The following is a 23,127-nucleotide window of genomic DNA, read 5'->3' as shown; positions in this document are numbered from 1 at the left end:
GATTTCCAAAATGCGATGTGTCTCTTTAAGACCTTGTCTATAAAAGGTCATGACAGTTAGGACCGTAGAAACACGTCATACGCCTTCATCTGGGTGTAATGCGGAAGTGAGAGTTGAAAGGAGTCGAATATCTCTTCCAGGGACTGAATACGACATCTTCTTGTGAGACCTGCGCAGTTTAATTTTTTTTCTGGGCGGGAGGCAGAACCTGGACTCGGCTCCTGGAAAACGCTCATTAAAGGTGAATATGACCTCTGCCTACGATATTATTTGATACATGTCACAAAATCATCCTAAAGTATGTTTTTTCAATATACTTTAATTATATTATTGCAATTTATTCTGGACTTTAGATGTGAAGCGACGGAAGAATTTTTTGAAGAAAGACAGATTAGCGCCGCACGGCCATTGTGCTTGCTAACCAAAGAGGGAAATAGTTCGTTCTGGAACCCAACTAAAGACTGTACTGGACATTGGACCCCGTTACAACATTCTGATGGAATATCAACAAAGATAAGGACCCAATTTGGGATGCTTTTTCATATATCTGTCGAACTGTGCTATGCTAGCGCTTGACTAGAATCAATGCTGCCGTATACTAGCTAATGTTGTAAGCTAATATAACGATATATTGTGTTTTCGCTGTAAAACACTTCAAAAATCGGAAATATTGGCTCTATTCACACGATATTTGTCTTTCATTAGCTATCCACCATATGTTTTTCTGAAATGTTTTATGAGGTGTAATTAGTAGTTGACGTTGGTGTCTATTTTCTCTGGCTACTCCCGGTCGATTTCAGACTGTAGCTAGGATGTAGCTATGATGGGAGCAGTAATGTAAAACTGATTTATAGCTAAAATATGCACATTTTTTGAACAAAACATAGATTTATTGTGTAACATGTTATAGGACTGTCATCTGAGGTAGTTTTTTCTAGGTTCTTTAGGTTGGTTCTAGGTTATTTCGGTTGGCTTGTGCATGCTACTTGAATCATAATTCATACATCATAATCATAATCATACGTGTCTGTCCACTTTGTTATTTGGTGGTGAGCTAACATAAATATATGTGGTGTTTTCTCTGTAAAACATTTAAAAAATCGGACATGTTGGCTGGATTGACAAGATGTTTATCTTTCAAATGCTGTATTGGACTTGTTAATGTGTGAAAGTTAAATATTTAAAAAAAAATAGATTTTGAATTTCGCGCCCTGCAGCTGTTGTCATATTTGTTCCGACGTCGGGCTTGCAGCCCAAACAGGATTTATGCAAGTAAAACTAAATGCATGCTCTTCAACCGATCGCTACCCGCCCGCCCATCTAGCATCACTACTCTGGACGGTTCTGATTTAGAATATGTGGACAACTACAAATACCTAGGTATCTGGTTAGACTGTAAACTCTCCTTCCAGACTCGCATTAAGCATCTCCAATCCAAAATTAAATCTAGAATCGGCTTCCTATTTCGCAAACAAAGCCTCCTCCACTCATGCTGCCAAACATTCCCTCATAAAACTGACTACCCTACCGATCCTTGACTTGGTTGACGTATTCTTATGACTCATGTGAATACGATATCGACATCATTTGTTTGTGATCAGGAAACATCTTGAGGATTTCAGAAATGTATCATGTGTTGCATGTCTGACCCGTCATTCAGGGCAGACGAGCATCACATTTTTTGCAACCGCCCAAACATATTAAAAAAGGGAAAGAAATTGGGGGGCTTGCCTGTTTTGTATGTTATTTTGGCATTAATACGTGTCACACATCAGTTTGCAAACAAACAAAAAATGAATATTATTGAGTTAATTAAGCCGCATACAAACATGGTCTCTTTTTTGTTTTCTTGAGTAAGGCAGCTCCAATGCAGGTGTTTCAGCCTAGCTCAGTGCTTTCTGTGGTGGTGGGGCAAGCCAGCAGAAAATACAGAGCGTTGCACCATGATTGGCTCAGTGTTCTGTCACTCATGGGGACACTACGTCACCGCCAAGTCTAAGGGTAGAGCTAGAAAATTCTAACCCCTTGGGTGCTGCCATAGAGTTACATTTGAAGTGCCCATACAAGAAGGCCACAGATAAAATGACGTCAAATCATGTTATATGTACAGTAGCTTTGATTGGACAGATCATTGTCAATATCATACTTTCAAAATCTTAGCTAGCAGTCATCATCATGAATCAAGTCGACAATCTACCAGCAAATCATTTTTAATCCTTGTCATATGAAGAGAAATAATGAAGAGAAATTATAGATAAAACGTATTGGTGCGCATCGGCCATTGGACATAAACATTACACAAGTTCGAAATCGCAAATTCAACAATGAGTGGTTTGGAAGGAATCCGTGACAGTGGCTAACTGCAAGCATTGCAAAGCAATCACTAGCCTGCTATTCAGTGGAGTGGCTGTGTAGTCTCAAATCTGGGATTATTTGGCTCTTTTCCAAGTTTAAAATGATAAACATTCAACATTGGCCATGCTGTCAATGAAACATGATTTGTGCCACGCTCAAAACAACTGTTAACCCGGAATTGCGAAAATTTGACTTCAGTGAGTTCAAGACAACTGGGCAGTCGGGAATAAACGAGCTCCAACTGGGAAAATATGTTTTCAACGGTCATCCAAATCGGAATTGTAAATCCGGCCTCTTTCTAAAGCTACGACCTGAAGATCAATGACGTCATCATGATTCGACAGTTGTTTTGTTCCCAGTTGTTTTGAAAGCACCATAAATCCAGAGAATGCCAGACTTTGATGACAAAATTTGCCCACGAAGGATCGCAGCGCCACCTTCTTGTTCAAGTGAGCACAGCACAACAAGGTGAGTCCAAAAATGTATTGTATGCTGCTGCATAAATTATGTAATATGCCAGGGAGATATTTATACTGTAGCTAAGAAAGTAATACTAAGTGTATATTGTGTAGAACAATGTTAGTAGCCCATGTGCCTCACCCTAATAATTTGGTCAATTTACTCCTCTTAATTTCACCTACTGTTCTGACTTGGTGGTGCACATGTAGCCTTTAACCTGTCTTAGAGAAATGTAATCATTGAATATTGTAAGAGCTTGCATTGTCCGCTTATATGCCCACTTTATTTATCCTACGGTTCTGACTTGGTGTACAGGGAGAACACTGTAAGAACGGCCCATGTTCTGAATTATGTCGTTGTACATTTCAAACGTGCTAAACAAATAGTTATAGTGACTATGTCCGTCCTAGCTCGCTCATTAATGTCTTAATCGAAATTACCGATTGCCTCTTATCTGCTTGTCGTCCCTTTATTCCATAGTTTGTACATCTCAATTGTCATTAGAAACCACATTTGTTTAAGCAAGTCAGCCATATCACCTATGTTTTTTTTTAAAGACAGTAAATGAGGCTGAATAAACTGTTTCGCTGCCAGACAAGGCTCCGCTGATAGCCAGGTGTAGCAGTGGTAAGATGTTGGGACTGCTGTTAGGATAGCTTTATGTAGGCCTAACAGTTTGTGGGCACCGTTTGTCACCGTTATAGTGCAATGAATGTGTTTTGTATTTTTTTCCCCACCAAGATTTACATGCTGAAATCGCCTCTGCTTCATAGTATACTCTGCTGATCTGATGCTGTAACGGTGTCAAGCGAGTCATGGGTAATTGCTTATGTGGAGTGAGTCTGAAAGTGCCGGTTGCAAAATAGGTGGGAGGATCAACATAAGTGGGTGTATGGAAACAGCTAATTGGGCAGATTGGTTGCGACTCAAGACCATTTTGCGTGGCTGCTTGCTGCTTTCATGTAGCGTTTTAGCTAAGCCTAACCCTTTTCCTAACCTTAACCTCGTTCTCATAACCTGCTAGTTTAGTTCTCCTAACCTGATACATTAGTTATCCTAACCTGCCACGTTAATTATCCTAACCTGCCACGTTCATTCTCCTAACCTGCCACGTTCATTCTCCTAACCTGCCACGTTCATTCTCCTAACCTGCCACGTTCATTCTCCTAACCTGCCACGTTCATTCTCCTAACCTGATACATTAGTTATCCTAACCGGTTTAGCTAAAACGCTACAAGGAAGCAGCCAAACAAAATCTGCCCAATTAGCTCAGTTGTTATGTTTCAATAACCCCACTTGTTCCGCAACGCCCACTTTCAGACACTTCACGTATGCAGTTACCCATTGTGTAAAACCGGTGTTATCAATCAATCAATCAAGTTTATTTTATATAGCCCTTCGTACATCAGCTAATATCTCGAAGTGCTGTACAGAAACCCAGCCTAAAACCCCAAACTGCAAGCAATGCAGGTGTAGAAGCACGGTGGCTAGGAAAAACTCCCTAGAAAGGCCAAAACCTAGGAAGAAACCTAGAGAGGAACCAGACTATGAGGGGTGGCCAGTCCTCTTCTGGCTGTGCCGGGTGGAGATTAGAACAGAACTATGCCAAGATGTTCAAAATGTTCATAAGTGACAAGCATGGTCAAATAATAATCATGAATAATTTTCAGTTGGCTTTTCATAGCCAGTTATGATACTAATGATTTGTCTCCACAGATGGTTTGTTTATATTTCTACCGCTGTGGCGATATAGAGTAGGCCTACCACTCCATCTAGTGGTCGCGTCGGGGACAACAGTTGTTGACAACTAACATTGTCGCTAACCCTTTTACTACCTTTAACCTCATTCTCTTAACCTGCTGTGTTAATTCACCTAACCTGCTGCGTTAATTCACCTAACCTGCTGATTTAGTTCTCGCCTATCTTTCTTTGCATTAGTGGATACATCTCATTATTGTAATCCTTTCTTAAATATTCGATGAAGGTTGTTGACGTCAACCGCCTGTATTCGATGGAGAGATGACAAAGATTTGTATAACTAACCCAAAACAGACAATCGTTTTTTCATTTAACCAGGCAAGTCAGTTAAGAACAAATTCTTATTTACAATGACGGCCTACACCGGCCAAACCCGGACGACGCTGTGCCAATTGTGTGCCGCCTCATGGTACTCCCAATCACGGCTGGTTGTGATACAGCCTGGATTCGAACCAGGTGTCTGTAATGACACCTCTAGCTCAGAGCTGCAGTGCCTTAGACCGCTGCGCCACTCCTCTGATGTGCGCGTGTGCAATAACTTAATTCGCTATTGCACTCCTTAACAATAATATTTTGTCCACTCTGTTCTTAACAGATTCTAGTTTAGGAAACAAAAAACTGTATTAAAATCAAATGTTTCATCGATGAGAAAATTTGCAGAATGTCAGCCAAAATTAATCTCCTCCCGCTGCCGGCCACTGCGCTTCTTCTCACCACCATATTTGGTAGTGGGTGGAAACGCCAAACGGATGCTTCATATATATACATCCGATTGAAATATCTGTCTCATTGTTCTATCTGCTATCTACAAGCCTCAATGCATTAATATGCATCAGACAACTCTGATATAAAGTGTTTTTTCTCAAAGTTGCCGGGATGCCACGTGTCCTACTTATGTCAGTACACAACTTAAGCATTACGAAACTTGAAATTACGAAATTTGATCAAATAAACCTCACATGGCAAATAAGCCATTTATTGTTTTGTTGACCAAATTCGACACTCATTGGTCTCCTTGCTTGGTGGGCGAAGCAATGGAAAAATGCCATCTGCTGGACAGAAACAGATTTTCTGCTGCTCTTCCTCTCTGACAGCGGAAATGGTCATTGTCTGCCTTCAGTATTCTCACCCCAATGAAGAAATATCCTACACTATATATACAAAGGTATGTGGACACCCCTTCAAATTAGTGGATTTGACTATTTCACCCACACCCGTTGCTGACAGGTGTATAAAATCGAGCACACAACCATGCAATCTCCATGCAATCTCTCTCAGATAGGATGCCACCTTTCCAACAAGTAAGCTTCATGATATGGGTTTCCATGGCCGAGCAGCCGCACACAATCTTAAGATCACCGTGCGCAATGGCAAGCGTCGGCTGGAGTGGAGTAAAGCTCGCTTCCATTGGACTCTGGAGCAGTGGATACGCGTTCTCTGGAGTGATGAACCACGCTTCACCATCTAGCAGTTCAACGGATGAATCTGGGTTTGGCGGGTGCCAGGAGAACGATACCTGCCCCAATGTATAGTGCCAACTGTAAAGTTTGGTGATGGAGGAATAATGGTCTGGAGTGGTTTTTCATGGTTCGGGCTAGACCCATTAGTTCCAGTGAAGGGAAATCTTAACGCTGCAGCATACAATGACATTCTAGACAATTCTGTGCTTCCAACTTTGTGGCAACAGTTAAGGGAAGGCCCTTTCCTGTTTCCCGTGCATAAATCAAGGTCCACACAGAATTGGTTTGTCGAGATCGGTGTGGAAGAACTTGACTGGAGGCTGTTATAGTAGCAAAGGGGGGACCAACTCCATATTAATGCCCATAATTTTGGATTGAGCTGTTCGACGAGCAGGTGTCCACATACTTTTGGTCATGTAGTGCATCAGGAACAACGAAATTAAAAATGATAAAGATAAATGGAATATTGTGACATATTATAACTGAAATAATATTGGAAAATGTAGCCTGTCAATTACGATGATTATGACTGCGAAAATAAAGTTATTGAAGACCAACTTTTAATAAATTACATTGTAAATGAAAGTGATATGGATTGCAGCAACGGGTGTGATAGACAATTTAAATATAATTTTAAAACAAAGTTCTTTCCATTTGTTTCTTTGGATAACGACTTCCATATAATAAGAAATTACTCGCCCTACCACATTTCAGACATTGTTTCTTCAATGAAGTAGGATACAATATGCTACATTAGGCCTACTGGCCTAAATAATATTTCGTACAGTAGCCCTAAACGAAATTATGAAGGTTCACTACTGAGTGTTATCACATTGTTCTACACATAACTTAATTAAATAATCTCCACTATCCGCACAATATTAAAATGCAATATAATTTGATTCCAAATACAACTAAATCACAATTTAGTTTCAAATGTCAAATGTGTAGCCTACAGTTCAGGAATATTTCCTGGCTTTTCCCTTCTTGATAAGAAATTACCATTAATGGATTACATACATTTGAAATGAAAAATTAATCCTACACCATGACTTTTCCATTCATAAAGATTTGTTGTGGTAACGACGAAATGAAATACTTTATTTCAGTGTACAGAATTATTGTCAAATAGATAAACAGCACTTAGTCAGTTAAAATAGCAAAATCAAATTGTTCTGATAATACCCACCAGAGGGCGTAATTGACTTGAAAAATGTTGGTAGCAATCAGGACAAGATAACGCCGATATCCGTGTTGTGAAGTGGTAAATCGGTGGTGGATGATGGTTGCAACTGAGATCAACTGTGTGGGGGATTTTAGAGCATATTGGTGGTTTAAGGAGAGATCATCTGGCTATAATCTAGTGGCAAATCTTCGTTTCTATTGGCCCATAATTTGTATATCTTGGTCAGTCCTTGCATGATAGCTCTGTCTATGAATTCGGGAGTGGTTACATTTCTCCAGGCCCATCCCTCTGCTTTTTACTAAAACAGAGGTGGGGGGTATCCACTTTGTTATTGTTTCAATTCCGGATTGCCCCTTTAAGGGTGAGGAATTAGAATGCAGTTCATCTTTTTCAAAATCAGTTTTATTTCAGTCACAGCAGTAAAAATCTGCCAAACATACAAATAGAAGTACTAACCTCCAATGAGGAGTACTTTGATGCATTGCAAAAGTGAAGAAAATGATATTTACAAAACATTGCACTAAAATTAAGGAACCACAATGATTGAGAAGTAACCAGTGATGCAGAATGATTTTCAACCATTTGAAAGATGAATAGTCTCATCACAAAATACCATTTGGAGTGATGCAAGGTTGCATTAGCAGAACAATAGAGCAACCATGTAAAGCAGAAAGATATTACATTTCATCCCAACAAAAGAGATTGTGCTGAAATCAATGACTCCGATGATACGTTACATTTTCTAACCAACTCTGTGGCATTACTTTCAGCATCCTATTTCAAAATGTGACAGACTACTTATTAAGCAGTTAAACCATTCTGTACATATCTTAGGTTACCTCAAAAGGTTTGGACTTATATATCCTCTTTACACTCTTTTACTTTGCTCCACTGCTTGCCCAAACATTTGGGACACATAATTCAATGGTCTAAATTCAATCTAATGTCACAGGCATCAACCCTTAACAAGAGACTGTTCTGTTTTGTCCAGGCGTCATTCAACAAGATCTGTCTGGTTCTAGCCAGACCACAGACTGAGCGGTATTCTGTTTCACGCCAGTGCTGCTGCATTTTGTCCTGAGAACAAACTGTCTCTTCGATTTTCAAAAGAGGCTTTCCTTTTCCTGTCACTCCTTAACCTGAGGAACGATACAGTCTGTCTCATGTAAAGCCAACGAATGGCTGATGTTTGTAGTTACTGTATATTGGCTTCTGTCGCACAGACTTAAGATGAGTTAAACAGAAAGGTCACCAGGGGAACCATGCAATACATTCAGATGCATCATGCTAAGGCAACGCCACAGCTTCAGCGAGCGGGAGATGTTGCCTTTTCTTTTGCAGATCTGATTTAGACCTCATATGAATTTTCTCTGAAGCTAATTCATTACTCCACACATCGGTTCCAACACTGTATTTCAGACAGAAAAACACAGATGTCTAACAGGGCTATCCTATACATCTACTGTATACTAGATGCCCTCCCATACCTGACCTAGCACAGCCAAAGGGTCAGGGGACATGAGTAGCATTGTTTTCTCTGGTAAGCCCTTAACACCCAACTGCCGCACTTCAATATGAAAAAGAAAGCAGAAAATAAGAAAAGGCTATGAATTCCCCCTTTCCAAGCAGACTCTTACTCTCTTCACCCAAAGCTCATAAAATCACCCTTCTCATTAACGTTGATTGATACACATCCCATTGCTATAGCAGGGGGTCACCCCATGATCATGTTTTCTTGGATATCAAATGCACTATTTCTCAATGAGCATCCCTGACATTCACATTTGTACACAACCATTACCAGATTCACCGGATGGTCTCCACATGGAGTGAAATTAGTCCTCCTCCACATGTTGTCGTATTCTTTCCCTGTTTGTGACACGTGTGTGTGTGTGTGTTACAAGCAGGGCAATAAGGACACAGAGTTCAGTCTTTGGAGCTCATCCCTTCTCCTTGTAGGCCTTCAAAAGGGGGGTGATTTGGGGGCAGAGGGAGGTCAGGCTAGGGGAGTGTTTTGGTCCTCTGAGGTTCGAATGTCATGGTCCATTCCCAGTCCAGTGGGGCGGTCAGTGCTCAGGCTCCTGGTGTACCAGCCTGCTGGCCCATCAGGGGGTCTCCCCCCTCCCCTACCATACCATCCTGGGTGGGGGTCTGCTTCTCGGCCGTGATGACGATGGTGTTTTCATCCAGCAACTCACAGGTTGGGTTGGAGAAGGCCGACAGGGGCAGGGTGATCCTCTGCATCTCCCGCTCATACACACGCTGCTCATGCTGCTTCTTCAGGTCCCGACCTCTGCAGCAAACAACACATAGACAGAACAGGTTAGGTGGACTGTGGTACCAGGGGCGGAGCCAGAGGGGTGTACGGGGTGGCACTGGACACCACTGACATCGGATTGGCCACCCCTGGTGCCACACCAAAATGTCATTCCCTACTGGCAGTTTGATGCTGATTGACATCTCATTTCACCTCTTGTTGAAAGAAGCAATTAGTTTGACATTTTCAAATTGAGGACGAGGAAGAGAGAATATTAGCGTTGGTTTCGAGATACAGAAGAAGAAGAACATACAGAAGAAGAAGAGAGAACATTTTCACAGCTCCACAAGCTCTTTTCGCGATTGTCGAAAGCATCATATTTGAAGTAAGTTTTAAGGCTTAGCATCGGGTTTAGGTTTCTTGAACAACTTTTACGAAAGTTGAGTCGCTGTGTAAGTTAACGTTAGACCTTTGGCTCCATTAACAGACAGTTAATCAGATAAGAGAGATCGGTTCCCAATTTAGCATTATGTTTACATCTGTGCTAGTAATACGTGCATATACAGTGCAGTGTCGTAAGTTACAGTATACGAATGTTTAGCTAATGTGGGGTAACTAGTAGGCTACAGCTGTCAGTGTTCAGCAAGTTAACATTCAGCAATTTGAAATCCATTAACTCAGATTTTCGTACTTGAACTCAAAACGAACAATTGTTATTATCAATCTGTTAACATTACTCAAAAGATGACCACAATTTGCAGATAGTCTGTTTGCTATCGTAAAGGTGTAAGAAATTACAGCCAGCTAAGTTACTTACTGCAGAGTAGGACTAGCCATGATCTAACTAGTAACTTAGGCTGGTAGTTGATTTTAAGGTACAGTTATGATAATGAGGATTTGTATTTGAGATTGGACTAAAATGTGGGTAATTGGATGCTTAGATGTAACCATAGACTGTCTTATTTTTGCATAGGGTCAATTAAACATGTAAAGAAAGGGAGAGATATCAGACTTCTTTTTAAAGAAGCAGAAACAGGCAGATCAGGTGCAAACAGGCCCCAGTCATTGCATCACCACTGGACCCCAGAGCAGCTCCCTACCTGAGGCTAGTCAGAGTCAGTGTGGTCAGACTTCACAAGGACCCAGTCTACCAACACCAGGTCAGAGCATCTACCAGACAGTCTGTCACATGCCCAGTTCAGAATTTAAGTTTAGCTTCAGCTTTTAATAGATGATTTTGTCAGATTAAGCCTCACTTTAAAATGTTGGTTGTTGATTCATGTGTGTTCTTGTTTTGATGGCTGTGGCATTTTTATTTTGATTATACACTAATGGTTCTTGTGTTATTTTAATGTAATAGATGTATCAAGGGATGACACAGAGACCTCTGGCTCTGAGCAAGACAGTGAGCCAGAGCTGCCAGGAGATGTCATCGAGACCCTCCCAACTGCATCAAGCACCAGATATGCTGTTCCAAAAGGACCCAATGGTAGGCCAGGCCTATACTTTAAACTACACATTTTAGTTAGCAGCTGTTAGTATCTAATCTTGTGGATCCCTTAATTATACATTTCCATAGAGATATGACACATTATTTAATGTGTATTTCAGACATTTCAAGATCCAGAGAAGAGGGTCCTGTACAGCCGTGTTTGACATTTCCCAGAACTCAGCATGGTACTAGGAAAAGGGCTTTCAACGGATCCTGGCATAAGGACAATTCATGGCTTAAATATTCTGTAAGTCAAGATTCAACTTATTGTTTCACCTGTAGGCATTTGTCTCTGCCCAATATACCTGAATCTGCCTTCACATCACAGTCAGGTTTTTGTAACTGGAAAAAGGCTCTGTTTAAAGATTCTGGGTTTAAGCTCCATTCGATTGCAGAGCATCATATCAATGCTATGTATGCTTGGAATCAGCATAAAAGGGCTATTGACAGCAACTCATCAATGTTAGATGTGAACTGATTGCCCCCCATCTATCTTCAGAGCTTGTGCTGCTAGGCGACCTAAATTGGAACATGCTTAACACCCCAGCCATCCTACAATCTAAGCTTGATGCCCTCAATCTCACACAAATGATCAATGAACCTACCAGGTATCACCCCAATTCCGTAAACACGGGTACCCTCATAGACATCATCCTAACCAACTTGCCCTCCAAATACACCTCCGCTGTTTTCAACCAAGATCTCAGCGATCACTGCCTCATTGCCTGTATCCGTAATGGGTCAGCGATCAAACGACCTCCACTCATCACTGTCAAACGCTCCCTGAAACACTTCAGCGAGCAGGCCTTTCTAATCGACCTGGCCGAGGTATCCTGGAAGGATATTGATCTCATCCCGTCAGTAGAGGATGCCTGGATATTTTTTTTAAATGCCTTCCTCACCATCTTGAATAAGCATGCCCCATTCAAGAAATTTAGAACCAGGAACAGATATAGCCCTTGGTTCTCTCCTGACCTGACTGCCCTTAACCAACAGAAAAACATCCTATGGCGTTCTGCATTAGCATCGAACAGCCCCCGTGATATGCAACTTTTCAGGGAAGCTAGAAACCAGTATACACAGGCAGTTAGAAAAGCCAAGGCTAGCTTTTTCAAGCAGAAATTTGCTTCCTGCAACACAAACTCAAAAAAGTTCTGGGACACTGTAAAGTCCATGGAGAATAAGAACACCTCCTCCCAGCTTCCAACTGCACTGAAGATAGGAAATACTGTCACCACCGACAAATCCATTATAATTGAGAATTTCAATAAGCATTTTTCTACGGCTGGCCATGCTTTCCACCTGGCTACCCCTACCCCGGTCAACAGCACTGCCCTCCCCTCTGCTACTCGCCCAAGCCTTCCCCATTTCTCTTTCTCCCAAATACAGTCAGCTGATGTTCTGAAAGAGCTGCAAAATCTGGACCCTTACAAATCAGCCGGGCTAGATAATCTGGACCCTTTCTTTCTAAAACTATCTGCTGAAATTGTTGCCACCCCTATTACCAGCCTTTTCAACCTCTCTTTCGTGTCGTCTGAGATTCCCAAAGATTGGAAAGCAGCTGCGGTTATCCCCCTCTTCAAAGGGGGAGACACTCTAGACCCAAACTGCTACAGACCTATATCTATCCTACCCTGCCTTTCTAAGGTCTTCGAAAGCCAAGTCAACAAACAGATTACCGACCATCTCGAATCCCACCATACCTTCTCCGCTATGCAATCTGGTTTCAGAGCTGGTCATGGGTGCACCTCAGCCACGCTCAAGGTCATAAACGATATCTTAACCGCTATCGATAGGAAACAGTACTGTGCAGCCATATTCATTGACCTGGCCAAGGCTTTTGACTCTGTCAATCACCACATCCTCATCGGCAGACTCGACAGCCTTGGTTTCTCTAATGATTGCCTCACCTGGTTCACCAACTACTTCTCTGATCGAGTTCAGTGTGTCAAATCGGAGGGTCTGCTGTCCGGACCTTTGGCAGTCTCTATGGGGGTGCCACAGGGTTCAATTCTTGGACCGACTCTCTTCTCTGTATACATCAATGATGTCGCTCTTGCTGCTGGTGAGTCTCTGATCCACCTCTACGCAGACGACACTATTCTGTATACTTTTGGCCCTTCTCTTGACACTGTGTTAACAGCCCTCCAGGCGAGCTTCAATGCCATACAACTCTCCTTCCGTGGCCTCCAATTGCTCTTAAATACAAGTAAAACTAAATGCATGCTCTTCAACCGATCGCTGCCTGCACCTGCCCGCCTGTCCAGCATCACTACTCTGGACGGCTCTGACTTAGAATATGTGGACAACTACAAATACCTAGGTGTCTGGTTAGACTGTAAACTCTCCTTCTAGACTCACATCAAGCATCTCCAATCCAAAGTTAAATCTAGAATCGGCTTCCTATTCCGCAACAAAGCATCCTTCACTCATGCTGCCAAACATACCCTTGTAAAACTGACCATCCTACCAATCCTCGACTTCGGTGATGTCATTTACAAAATAGCCTCCAAAACCCTACTCAATAAATTGGATGCAGTCTATCACAGTGCCATCCGTTTTGTCACCAAAGCCCCATATACTACCCACCACTGCGACCTGTACGCTCTCGTTGGCTGGCCCTCGCTTCACACTCGTCGCCAAACCCACTGGCTCCAGGTCATCTACAAGACCCTGCTAGGTAAAGTCCCCCCTTATCTCAGCTCGCTGGTCACCATAGCAACGCCCACCCGTAGCACTCGCTCCAGCAGGTATATCTCTCTGGTCACCCCCAAAACCAATTCTTCCTTTGGCCGCCTCTCCTTCCAGTTCTCTGCTGCCAATGACTGGAACGAACTACAAAAATCTCTGAAACTGGAAACACTTATCTCCCTCACTAGCTTTAAGCACCAGCTGTCAGAGCAGCTCATAGATTACTGCACCTGTACATAGCCCATCTATAATTTAGCCCAAACAACTACCTCTTTACCTACTGTATTTATTTATTTTGCTCCTTTGCACCCCATTATTTCTATCTCTACTTTGCACCTTCTTCCACTGCAAACCAACCATTCCAGTGTTATTTTTTTTACTTGCTATATTGTATTTACTTCGCCACCATGGCCTTTTTATATTTTTTTATTTATTTATATAAATATTTTGTTTGCCTTCACCTCCCTTATCTCACCTCACTTGCTCATATTGTATATAGACTTATTTTCACTGTATTATTGACTGTATGTTTGTTTTACTCCATGTGTAACTATGTGTTGTTGTATGTGTCGAACTGCTTTGCTTTATCTTGGCCAGGTCGCAATTGTAAATGAGAACGTGTTCTCAATTTGCCTACCTGGTTAAATAAAGGTGAAATAAATAAAATAAATAAATAATGTCATAAATGAGGACTGGAAAAAGAAAGTGGAGGAAAACTGTACTTACATTAAAACAATTGCAGATGTGCTCCTAATAACTGCCACTCAAAATATAGCACAGAGAGGTCATCAAGAGTCTAATGACGCTCACAAGAAGGGTAATTTTTTGACAATCTTAGAAGAAATAGCAAAGCATGACCCTCTCATAGAGAAAAGGATGAATGCATGTGGCAATGCTATGTACACAAGCCACCAAATCCAGAAGGAAGTTCTTGAGGGCTTAGCTGAGATGGTACAAAGTGAAATAATAAGAGAAGTAAAAGAAAGTGAAGTTTTTAGTGTAATTGCAGTTGAAACCAAAGATTTAAAGAAAAAAGAACAAATGTCTTTAGTTGTGAGGTACTATTACAACGGTGCCATCCACGAAAGCTTTCTACACTTTCAGTCAGCTAAAAGCTTAGATGTCTCACAAAAATGATAATTGATTGCCTTGATTAGGCCAATTCCCAAACTTTTCTTTGCTATTAGTTAACATTATATATATGAGCATAAATATGATACTCTAAATTTGTAATATTGATGGGCACCAAAATTATTTTTTATGTCCATTTCTGCTTGATACCAGGTATGTCAAATTGCATTTTTTTTGTAAATAAATTGTTTTGTAAATAAACTATGCAATTTATGTAATACACAAATGCTATCTTATCTCCTTGGTGCTTGAGCTTTATTTTCCTAAAATATTTTGGATGTTCAACACTTATAGACCCAGATTATATATTCATGACAACAGAGTGATTCAAGTCTCTCCAGTATGTGAGTACTGTGTGTGTGAGAGAGAAAGAAATTGAGCTGCAGTTCCGAGGTAGAGACACTGACTATTCATAGTATGTTAAAGAATTGTAGTGAAGTAACCCTTTATAGTGAAGTAACCCTTTTGGACCACACTATCTGCCACATTGAAGAACTACGTGTTAAGTGAATTATCACTTCTACCTCTAATCAGTAATCATAGGATTCATTCATGCTCCTTAGATGCCAGGTTAGGGTTACACACTCATTTTCTGTCATGGTCTATGGACCCCCTGAAGTAGCCTTGGCCACCCCATGTATAAAACTCTAATTCCGCCACTGTGTGGTACTGATTATAGTGTTGGGGCAGATTATATACACACACATGGTTGACAGTTGCTATTTCACATTGCAGTTTGCAGAAGTAATGTCTTTAACCTGAGGAAAACACAGCTTTAAATCAGAGGCTCATCATAGCGTGCCTCAGCAACTTACTTTGACCTGGATACTCTTTCAAAACACTTTGAGAGCCAGCTTGGGTCCTGATTTCTATTCATGACAAGAGCGAGAGGTAGTGTCCCATGCTCAGTCTCATATCACTGGATGAGGCTATTTTTAACAGTGTCCCATGCTGAGTCTCATATCATTGGATGATGGTATTTTTAACAGTGTCCATTAATCTTGTGGTAGCAGAAATGACAGGGGCGGTTCAAGGCAGTATCTGGTCTGGTACAGGGAAGGGAATGTTTTGATGGAGACTGGGGGTAGGTGGTGGCAGGCATGCTGCAGTATGAGCTAAGCCAGTCCAGGCAGGTAACTGGAGTTGTCTCAAATGGCACCCTATTCCCTATATAGGGCTCTGGTAAAAAGTAGTGCACTATGTAGGGAATTGGGTGCCATTTGGGACACAATCTGAGGGTGTTGTGAGGTCTGCTATCTGCTGAGCCCCAGCCGGCACAGGGAACATACCATACTGTTGGACGGGAGCCTCTTCCTGCCCCCTGCTTCTATGCGACACTACGCCCCACTACAGCACTGATTCTACACATTGGGTCTGCATTATGTAATTTTAGGAATCAGCAAATCCTCGCAATTTACTTATTGTGCGGCTATCTTTCCAAATCTTGTCTCGTTAACTCGACAAGCCTGGGATTCAGAGGCTGTACCTTTTCCCTAAACCTGATATTACTGCGTGAGAAAGAAAAAGGCTAAAACTCTGTATGTACGTATGATTGGAAATTGATCTAATCAATTTAATTCAAGCTACTCTCAAAAGTACACACATATCATTGGTGGCATGGATTCACCATCAATATGTGATGATGCGTGTTTACTATACATGTAGGAGGCTAAGCAAGCATCACATTACTGATGTCACTTGTCTCTGAGGGGAGGTCTAACCCCCCCCCGGACTCAATCTGCTGCTGCCGCTGCTTCCCCTCATTAATAAAGAGCTACTTAGAATAGATAACGATGACAGTCCCACATAATCAGATTGGACAGCCAAACTCTGAGCTTCAAAAGCATATAGTTCAGTGCTAGAGGGTATCAGTAAGAATCCCGCCCTGTATAGCACTGGGCCCCTCTTTCTGCCTGCTGCACCACTGCAGTGGATTCTCTATCTTTCCAACCCCCCTACACCCAGGAATCCTTCACGCTCTCCACTCTTTCAGAATCAAACGTGGGTGCCTAAAATATCCAGACTGCAGGCATTCTCTTCCCCTGTTTTTCCATTCCGTTTCTTGTTTTCACGTTGTTGTTGTCTTTGTGGCAGTGGGTCTCATTACATCCGAGTGACACCGCTCTACATCCTGGTAACATTCTGTGCCCACTGCCCACACATGCCCTCCCTCTCCCCACTGGCATTCCGCCAAAGAGGTTCCAAGCACTCAGAGCTGCTGCCTTCATCATGAACACAACAAGTCGAAGCTGTGCCAAGCCTGTGCAACGCTACATTCGAGTTTTGAATCACCACTACACCACTGTCTCTCTCGTGGTAGAAAGAAGCATCTGTTGCAAATCGATGAAACATTGTGTTCCTACTCTCCGGAGAGGCACCGTTTAGTCTTGTGGTGCACAGCATGTGTTCTAGTTCTTATGTCACTCACACATACCACATGATACAACCTAACAAAGTAGTAAAACATAGCTAGGGTTGTAATGTTCTGTCTCTCCAGTTGTAGCACCTAGTGTAGCATAGTGGCTGACACTGACCTCTTGTAGAAGTATCCGAAGGTGATGCCCACCCCGAGGAGGATGATAATGGACATCATGAGGATGCCAACCACATAGCCTGAAAGAGACATGACACACCGTGACATGACACACAGTTTGGTAACTCTATGGTTACCAAACTGATTTCACAAACGTTTATATACAGTATGTATTTGAAAATGTGCATATCAGTGCACTTCACTTGCAGTGAGGCAAATAATGATGTTATGACTATGAGAATATTTTGAATCCTTTATAACTCATTTATATCCATCTCATTGTACCAAGCCGAGCTGCATCAAGCTGGCCCACTCTTTTTAGTACTGTCCCTTTAGGCTCACATGTTATGGCCCTATGGCATCCCCCCTTTCCCCTATCCCCCCTTTCCCCTATCCCCCCTTTCCCCTATCCCCCCTTTTCCCTATGGCTCAGCAATGAGATCAGGACATACCAAGAGTGCCCAGGTCCTTCTTCTTCTTGGGTCCTGTGCGTACCCTCTGGATGATGCCCATTACTGGCTGGACCGCATTACCTCCTCCCTGGGCAACCCCAGACTTGGCCGGCTCAAAGATCTCTGTCTGTGCTGTGGTGAGGGGGCCTGCCTCTGATGCTTCTAACTCTGTAGGGGCTTCGTCTGTGGAGACAATATGATCAACATCCAGTCCCCAAACACTGACCAACCGCCATGTTAGTTTGCTTTCTGTTTTTTCCAATGTTGTATTTGGGTTTCTGTACTTGAGGACACATGATAGTAATAGCTTTAACTCTATTTCTTGTTTAATGATTCACATTTCCCAGGCCGGTCAGAAGAGGCTCTTTACGTGCTTTGTTGTAGAATCAACTTTGAGATAAAATAAATGAGTGAATAGAGGAGGAAACTAATTTCCACTTGGTTCCATGTAGTAAATAGCATGGTTTCTAATCACTGCCTTGTTTGACATCAATAAAGTTGACACAGAGGCTATCCTCAGATGTGCAGGAGAGCTACTGGATTAATCTAATTTGTTTACTTTGGAAGCAGTTCTATAAAGAAAATGCATAATAAAAATGACAGCCATTTCACAGCACAATGGAGTCACTACACGTGACGTGATCGCAGTCTCAGGAGAAAGGAAACTGCAGCTGCGGATGTCAACATCTGCTCTCCAAAAAAGGTGTTTACCAACTCTGCTGGAGTTAAAGAACATGAGGTCATAGCCAGCATTAGCCAATTGCCTGATGTCTCCATGGGAAAGGTCTCATTTCCACCAATGGGTTGAGTAAGAGGTTCAGGCTTTTACCTAACCTTAGGCAGCCGCCTGCCTAACAAGTTATGGCTCTTTAAAATGTAGCATCTGCAGGTTCCGTAAGGACAGGGCCCTTGTTATTGTTTGACATGCACTGTCTTCCCAGACAATGAGAGGTCAAAGATCAAACCCCCAGGAAACAGCCTCATAGTGGATTGACTCTTCTCTCACAGCTTTTCACATGGGAGAAGAGACTTCTCCAGATATGCTTAATCAGCAGGGTTATTAAAAATAAAATGAAGCAGTTTGTGTATAAATGCATAACCATAAAAAAATAACTATAAATATCTCTTGTCTAAAAATCTTCAGCTAAAGATCTCTAGTTTACTTATTTTTTATATTCTTTATTTAACTAGGCAAGTCAGTTTAGAACTTTCATTCTAGGTTCCCAAGAAAGAAACACACGCCTCCCATTAGTTTGCTTGGTTCTCAAGGCCAACTCTTAGGGGGACATTCCCATCATAACACTTCTAGAGCCTCGCACCTTAATAATAACATTCACAGGGTTAGACAAGTTCTCAGAAAAACATTTACATTTCACCTCTTTAAAGTTAGCGATTTCTCAACTACAGTGACTTTCCTTTCCAAGAACTGCTTTGAGAATACATTTAGGGAAGGGCAGAGGAAGCAGCCCCCCCTCCTCATCCAATAATGTGTTTTTACCCAGCCCTGACCTACATTTCGATGTGTGTGCATAATATATATGCCCTCCGCCAGGTATATGTTTAAGCAGCATTTTACATATATTTCCCCAATGTAGTGCATTAACTTGTGTACTGTCAGTGGAGGTTTTTCTATTAGACTGATTATTTCTTTGTATGACTGGGCAGCTAAATACCTTTGCAGGTGTCAATGGCACATGATTGTCTCTGTGCCTCAGCATCTGGGCCAGTCACGTAGCACCAGGGCTTCTCAGATGAGTCTGGGTTACGGCAGTAGTTATGTTCCCCAATACCTACAGAGCGTGAAGAAAAGGACATCAACATCCTCACTGTTCCTCACAGGTGGAAAAACCCTCACGGTATAATTAATTAAAAGCTTGCATAATGAACACAAAGGGCATGAAATATACTGTACTACTGAAATGCATGCTCTGGCTCTGTATTTTGCCAACAATATTGAAATACATCAACCCTGACCTTACTAATATAACCCACACAGAGAGACTAGAGCCTTGAGTTATACACTCGTGTCAGGAACATCTATAACCAAACAAACATTTTTACCATCACAACAAATGTGCCATTTAAACCAGGGCACTTCTAGTGAACACCACAGCAATGGTGGCAGATGAGAACTTGTCAAATCAATGAACTATCAATTTGATGGTATATTACATGTTTGATTGTGTCATGAAATGACAATGTAATTTACCCATTTGTGAATCTCTATACGCCATAACATCATAGTCCCGGGTTGTGTTGGTCCAGTTCAGACAGGTTAGTCCTGTGTAGGAGCTCTGTTGCTCCCCTCTGTACTCTACACCGTTGGATTTGATGCAGTCTGGGGACACATTGATTTATGGGAAAATGAACATGTTCAGTTGAAAATAAAGAGGAGAAATTGATAGCAAATAAAACATCAACATACTGTAAGTGCATAATCTAGAAGTAATACATCCAACAAGGAATTGCCCCGAAAGTGCTGTAATCGTACATTCATATTAATAATCAACACAAAATGTATTCTTGAATCTCCTTGTTGTAAACAAATACATTTTAGAACTTGCAATTTCTTGGACTCAATTTCTCAGGTCCTAAGCCATAATGTAACTATAAAATTCAAATGCTTAACCGATAAAGGGAGTATATTGAGTATATAACAAAACAAATAAACATAATTATATGTAATAATAAATAGACTAGTGTGAACAAAGGCATTGCTTTTCAGTCGTCATAATAAGAGTATTGTGTTACCTTCAGCATTGGGTGTTCTGTCCGCTAAAGCCATGCTTAGCAAAACAAAGTGCATCGAGAAAAACATTCCGTAGAGTTGACAGGATGAATAAAAATGAAAAAGTATCAGTGCACAAAATGAAATAGATGGGTTATTTAAATAAAACAATCTGTTTTATTGTGGAAGAGCCTATGCTGAATAATTCAGTCAAACTGCTCTCCTCTCTGCAGACTAGCCCTTCTTCTTGTCAAAGCAAGATCTGTTTTCTTCGTAAACAGCCTCTCTCTCGCTCTTTTGGAGAAGGAACGCCCCTTTGCACTGCAGTACCGGTGGCGGCAGCTGCGGCAGCTGCGGCGCGCTGCCCTTTTCAATGTCCTAGTCTTAGAGCCAAAAGTGCTCCACCCAGAAACTCGCTCCATCCATTGGGACCAAATTGACATGCTCAGATTGCTTACTCGGCACTGAATAGTACACCTTTTAATATCATATCGTCATGAAGTTATACGATTTGAATAACTCACTGTTTCTCTTGATGTTTGAGCAGCTAAAATGGAGTTTTTATAAGCAAATAATATATGGTTCCTTTAGGATCTGTTGATTTGAATGAACTGTGTTAAATGAAAATGTTTTTAGACGGCCTTGTTGTACTGATCACTGATCAATTGTATCATCCTTTTTTCTAATCTTCTTTTGATGGGAAGATGTAGGTGATCTCCTCCTTTGGCAGCACAGAGCAAAGCCAACCCACTGCTCCACCAACTACATTATCGGCTGCAGGAGACATGGTAAAATGAATTGCAGAAAATGAAACAATGAGAAGCTCCTTAGAGTAACAGCATTGAAACACTTCTCCCTTGTTTGTTCCCCATTTAGCCTGCTGGCCCAATGGAACACATTACGGAACTCATAAATTATTTCCCCACTGCCCTACTTCGCCAGCTTTCAAAACGACACTCTGAATATAGAGACTGTCCAGAGTCCAGACACCGTCCCACTGTTTCTCTCAAAGAGCCTCTCTGCCTTCCTGAGCTGTCCAAAGATGACCCCAAAAGACTCACACTATAAAGTATGAGTGCTGGCAATAGACTTGACTTGCAACACTTTACATATTACCTCAATTATTACCTCCACGCCATAAGACTCCTGAACATCTAATCAAATGGCTACCCAGACTATTTGCATTGCCCCCCTCCCTTGACACTGCTGCTGCTCTCTGTTATTATCTATGCATAGTCACTTTAATAACTCTACCTACATGTACATATTACCTCAATTACCTTGACTAACCGGTGCCCCCGCACATTAACTCTGTACCGGTACCCCCTGTATATAGCCTCGCTATTGCTATTTTACTGCTGATATTTAGTAATTTGTTAATTTTATTTGACATTTTTTACTTATCTATTTTTTACTTAACACTTTTTCTTAACTTCTTAAAACATTGTTGGTTAAGGGCTTGTAAGTAAGCATTTCACTGTAAGGTATACCTTGTTGTATTCGGCAAATGTGACAAATACAATTTGATTAGATTTTTTATCCCAGCTATGCCCTTTGCTCCCTCCACACAACCTTCCTCCACCACCCACCCCCTCTTTCTCTCCACCATGTTCTCCCTCTGCCTCGGTCCCTGACAGCACAGGACATCAGAAGGCTATGGGGACTGGAGGGGGCCGATGTTAAATGCTGCCCCCTCTCCCTGTGCACCCAGCTGCCTAGCTGGGTGCTCAAAGGAGAGAGGCCCCTGTCATTGTTGCCTGACCCCAGCAGGAGAGAGCCACAGGCCACTGGCAGAGCATGACTCATTCACTCAGCAGCCACTTTTCAAACAAATGTCACCCTGCTTTCAAACAATTACCAATACAAACACTCTCCCTCTCTCTCATACTCTCTATCCCATTCTATAGTCACTTTGTCTTTCTTCCCCATGCCAATACAAATACTCTCTCACACCCAGTTCTCTCTCTGGTTCATCTAAACACACACACACACACTCTCTCTAATGCAGTATATTACTTCATTGTCAGTCCTAAAACCAATGTCACACAGACAGACTTCGTATATTTATTAACTTTACATTGAGTTGACCTAAATCAAGTTGTGTTGATGCTGAGTAAAGTGTGAATGTTCCCTCTTATTATTTCCTTAACCAGAACTGCACTGACTGGTAGTATGTCAGTTAGAGAAGATTCCTTGTGACACTAATGGAACACTCTGCTCATAAAAGCCTTGTTCCTGTCTGCCGTGTCTAATCATTTCATTACCTGTACAGACTTAATGAAACCTCCAAGGCTGTATCCAGGTACACCTTCGGTCTCAGGGAAATGGTAACAAAAGCTCTAATAAGGCCAGATGGTCAGCCTCCAGGTTCCTTTTAAACCCTCGCCAGAGTGCAGGAAGCACGTACGCACACACACCCCTTCCAGAAAAGGCACAACTTAACTTTTCTTAATTATGTATGGAAAGTTTCCAATGGAAAAACATTTGGACAGTTAAATAGGTCATTGTTAAGACATGAGGGGGAAAACACACTGAAATAAGCAAGAAAATAGGAAATTGTTTATAAGATTAGGCGAGTCATGTTTTTATTATTCATTTCATGATATGTATGTTCTAGTTCAGGAA

General features: G+C 41.7%; 1 protein-coding gene across 1 annotated transcript; it reads right to left on the bottom strand.

Annotated features, from left to right (window-relative positions):
• Positions 1-7,602: 7,602 nt before the first annotated feature.
• On the bottom strand, positions 7,603-20,791 carry LOC129853641 (phosphoinositide-3-kinase-interacting protein 1-like). Its single transcript, XM_055919916.1, has 6 exons — positions 20,526-20,791; positions 19,984-20,112; positions 19,448-19,564; positions 17,775-17,957; positions 17,324-17,402; positions 7,603-9,511 (listed from the first exon to the last, which is right to left on the bottom strand). The coding sequence occupies exons 1-6, from the start codon at positions 20,590-20,592 to the stop codon at positions 9,292-9,294; spliced, it is 795 nt and encodes a 264-aa protein (XP_055775891.1). The 5' UTR covers positions 20,593-20,791; the 3' UTR covers positions 7,603-9,291.
• Between the last annotated feature and the right edge of the window lie 2,336 nt (positions 20,792-23,127).

Source organism: Salvelinus fontinalis, chromosome 4, assembly GCF_029448725.1.
Source record: "Salvelinus fontinalis isolate EN_2023a chromosome 4, ASM2944872v1, whole genome shotgun sequence".
Lineage (NCBI taxonomy): Eukaryota > Metazoa > Chordata > Actinopteri > Salmoniformes > Salmonidae > Salvelinus > Salvelinus fontinalis.
Note: the sequence above shows the minus strand (reverse complement) of the source record. Positions and strands in the feature narration are given on the sequence as shown.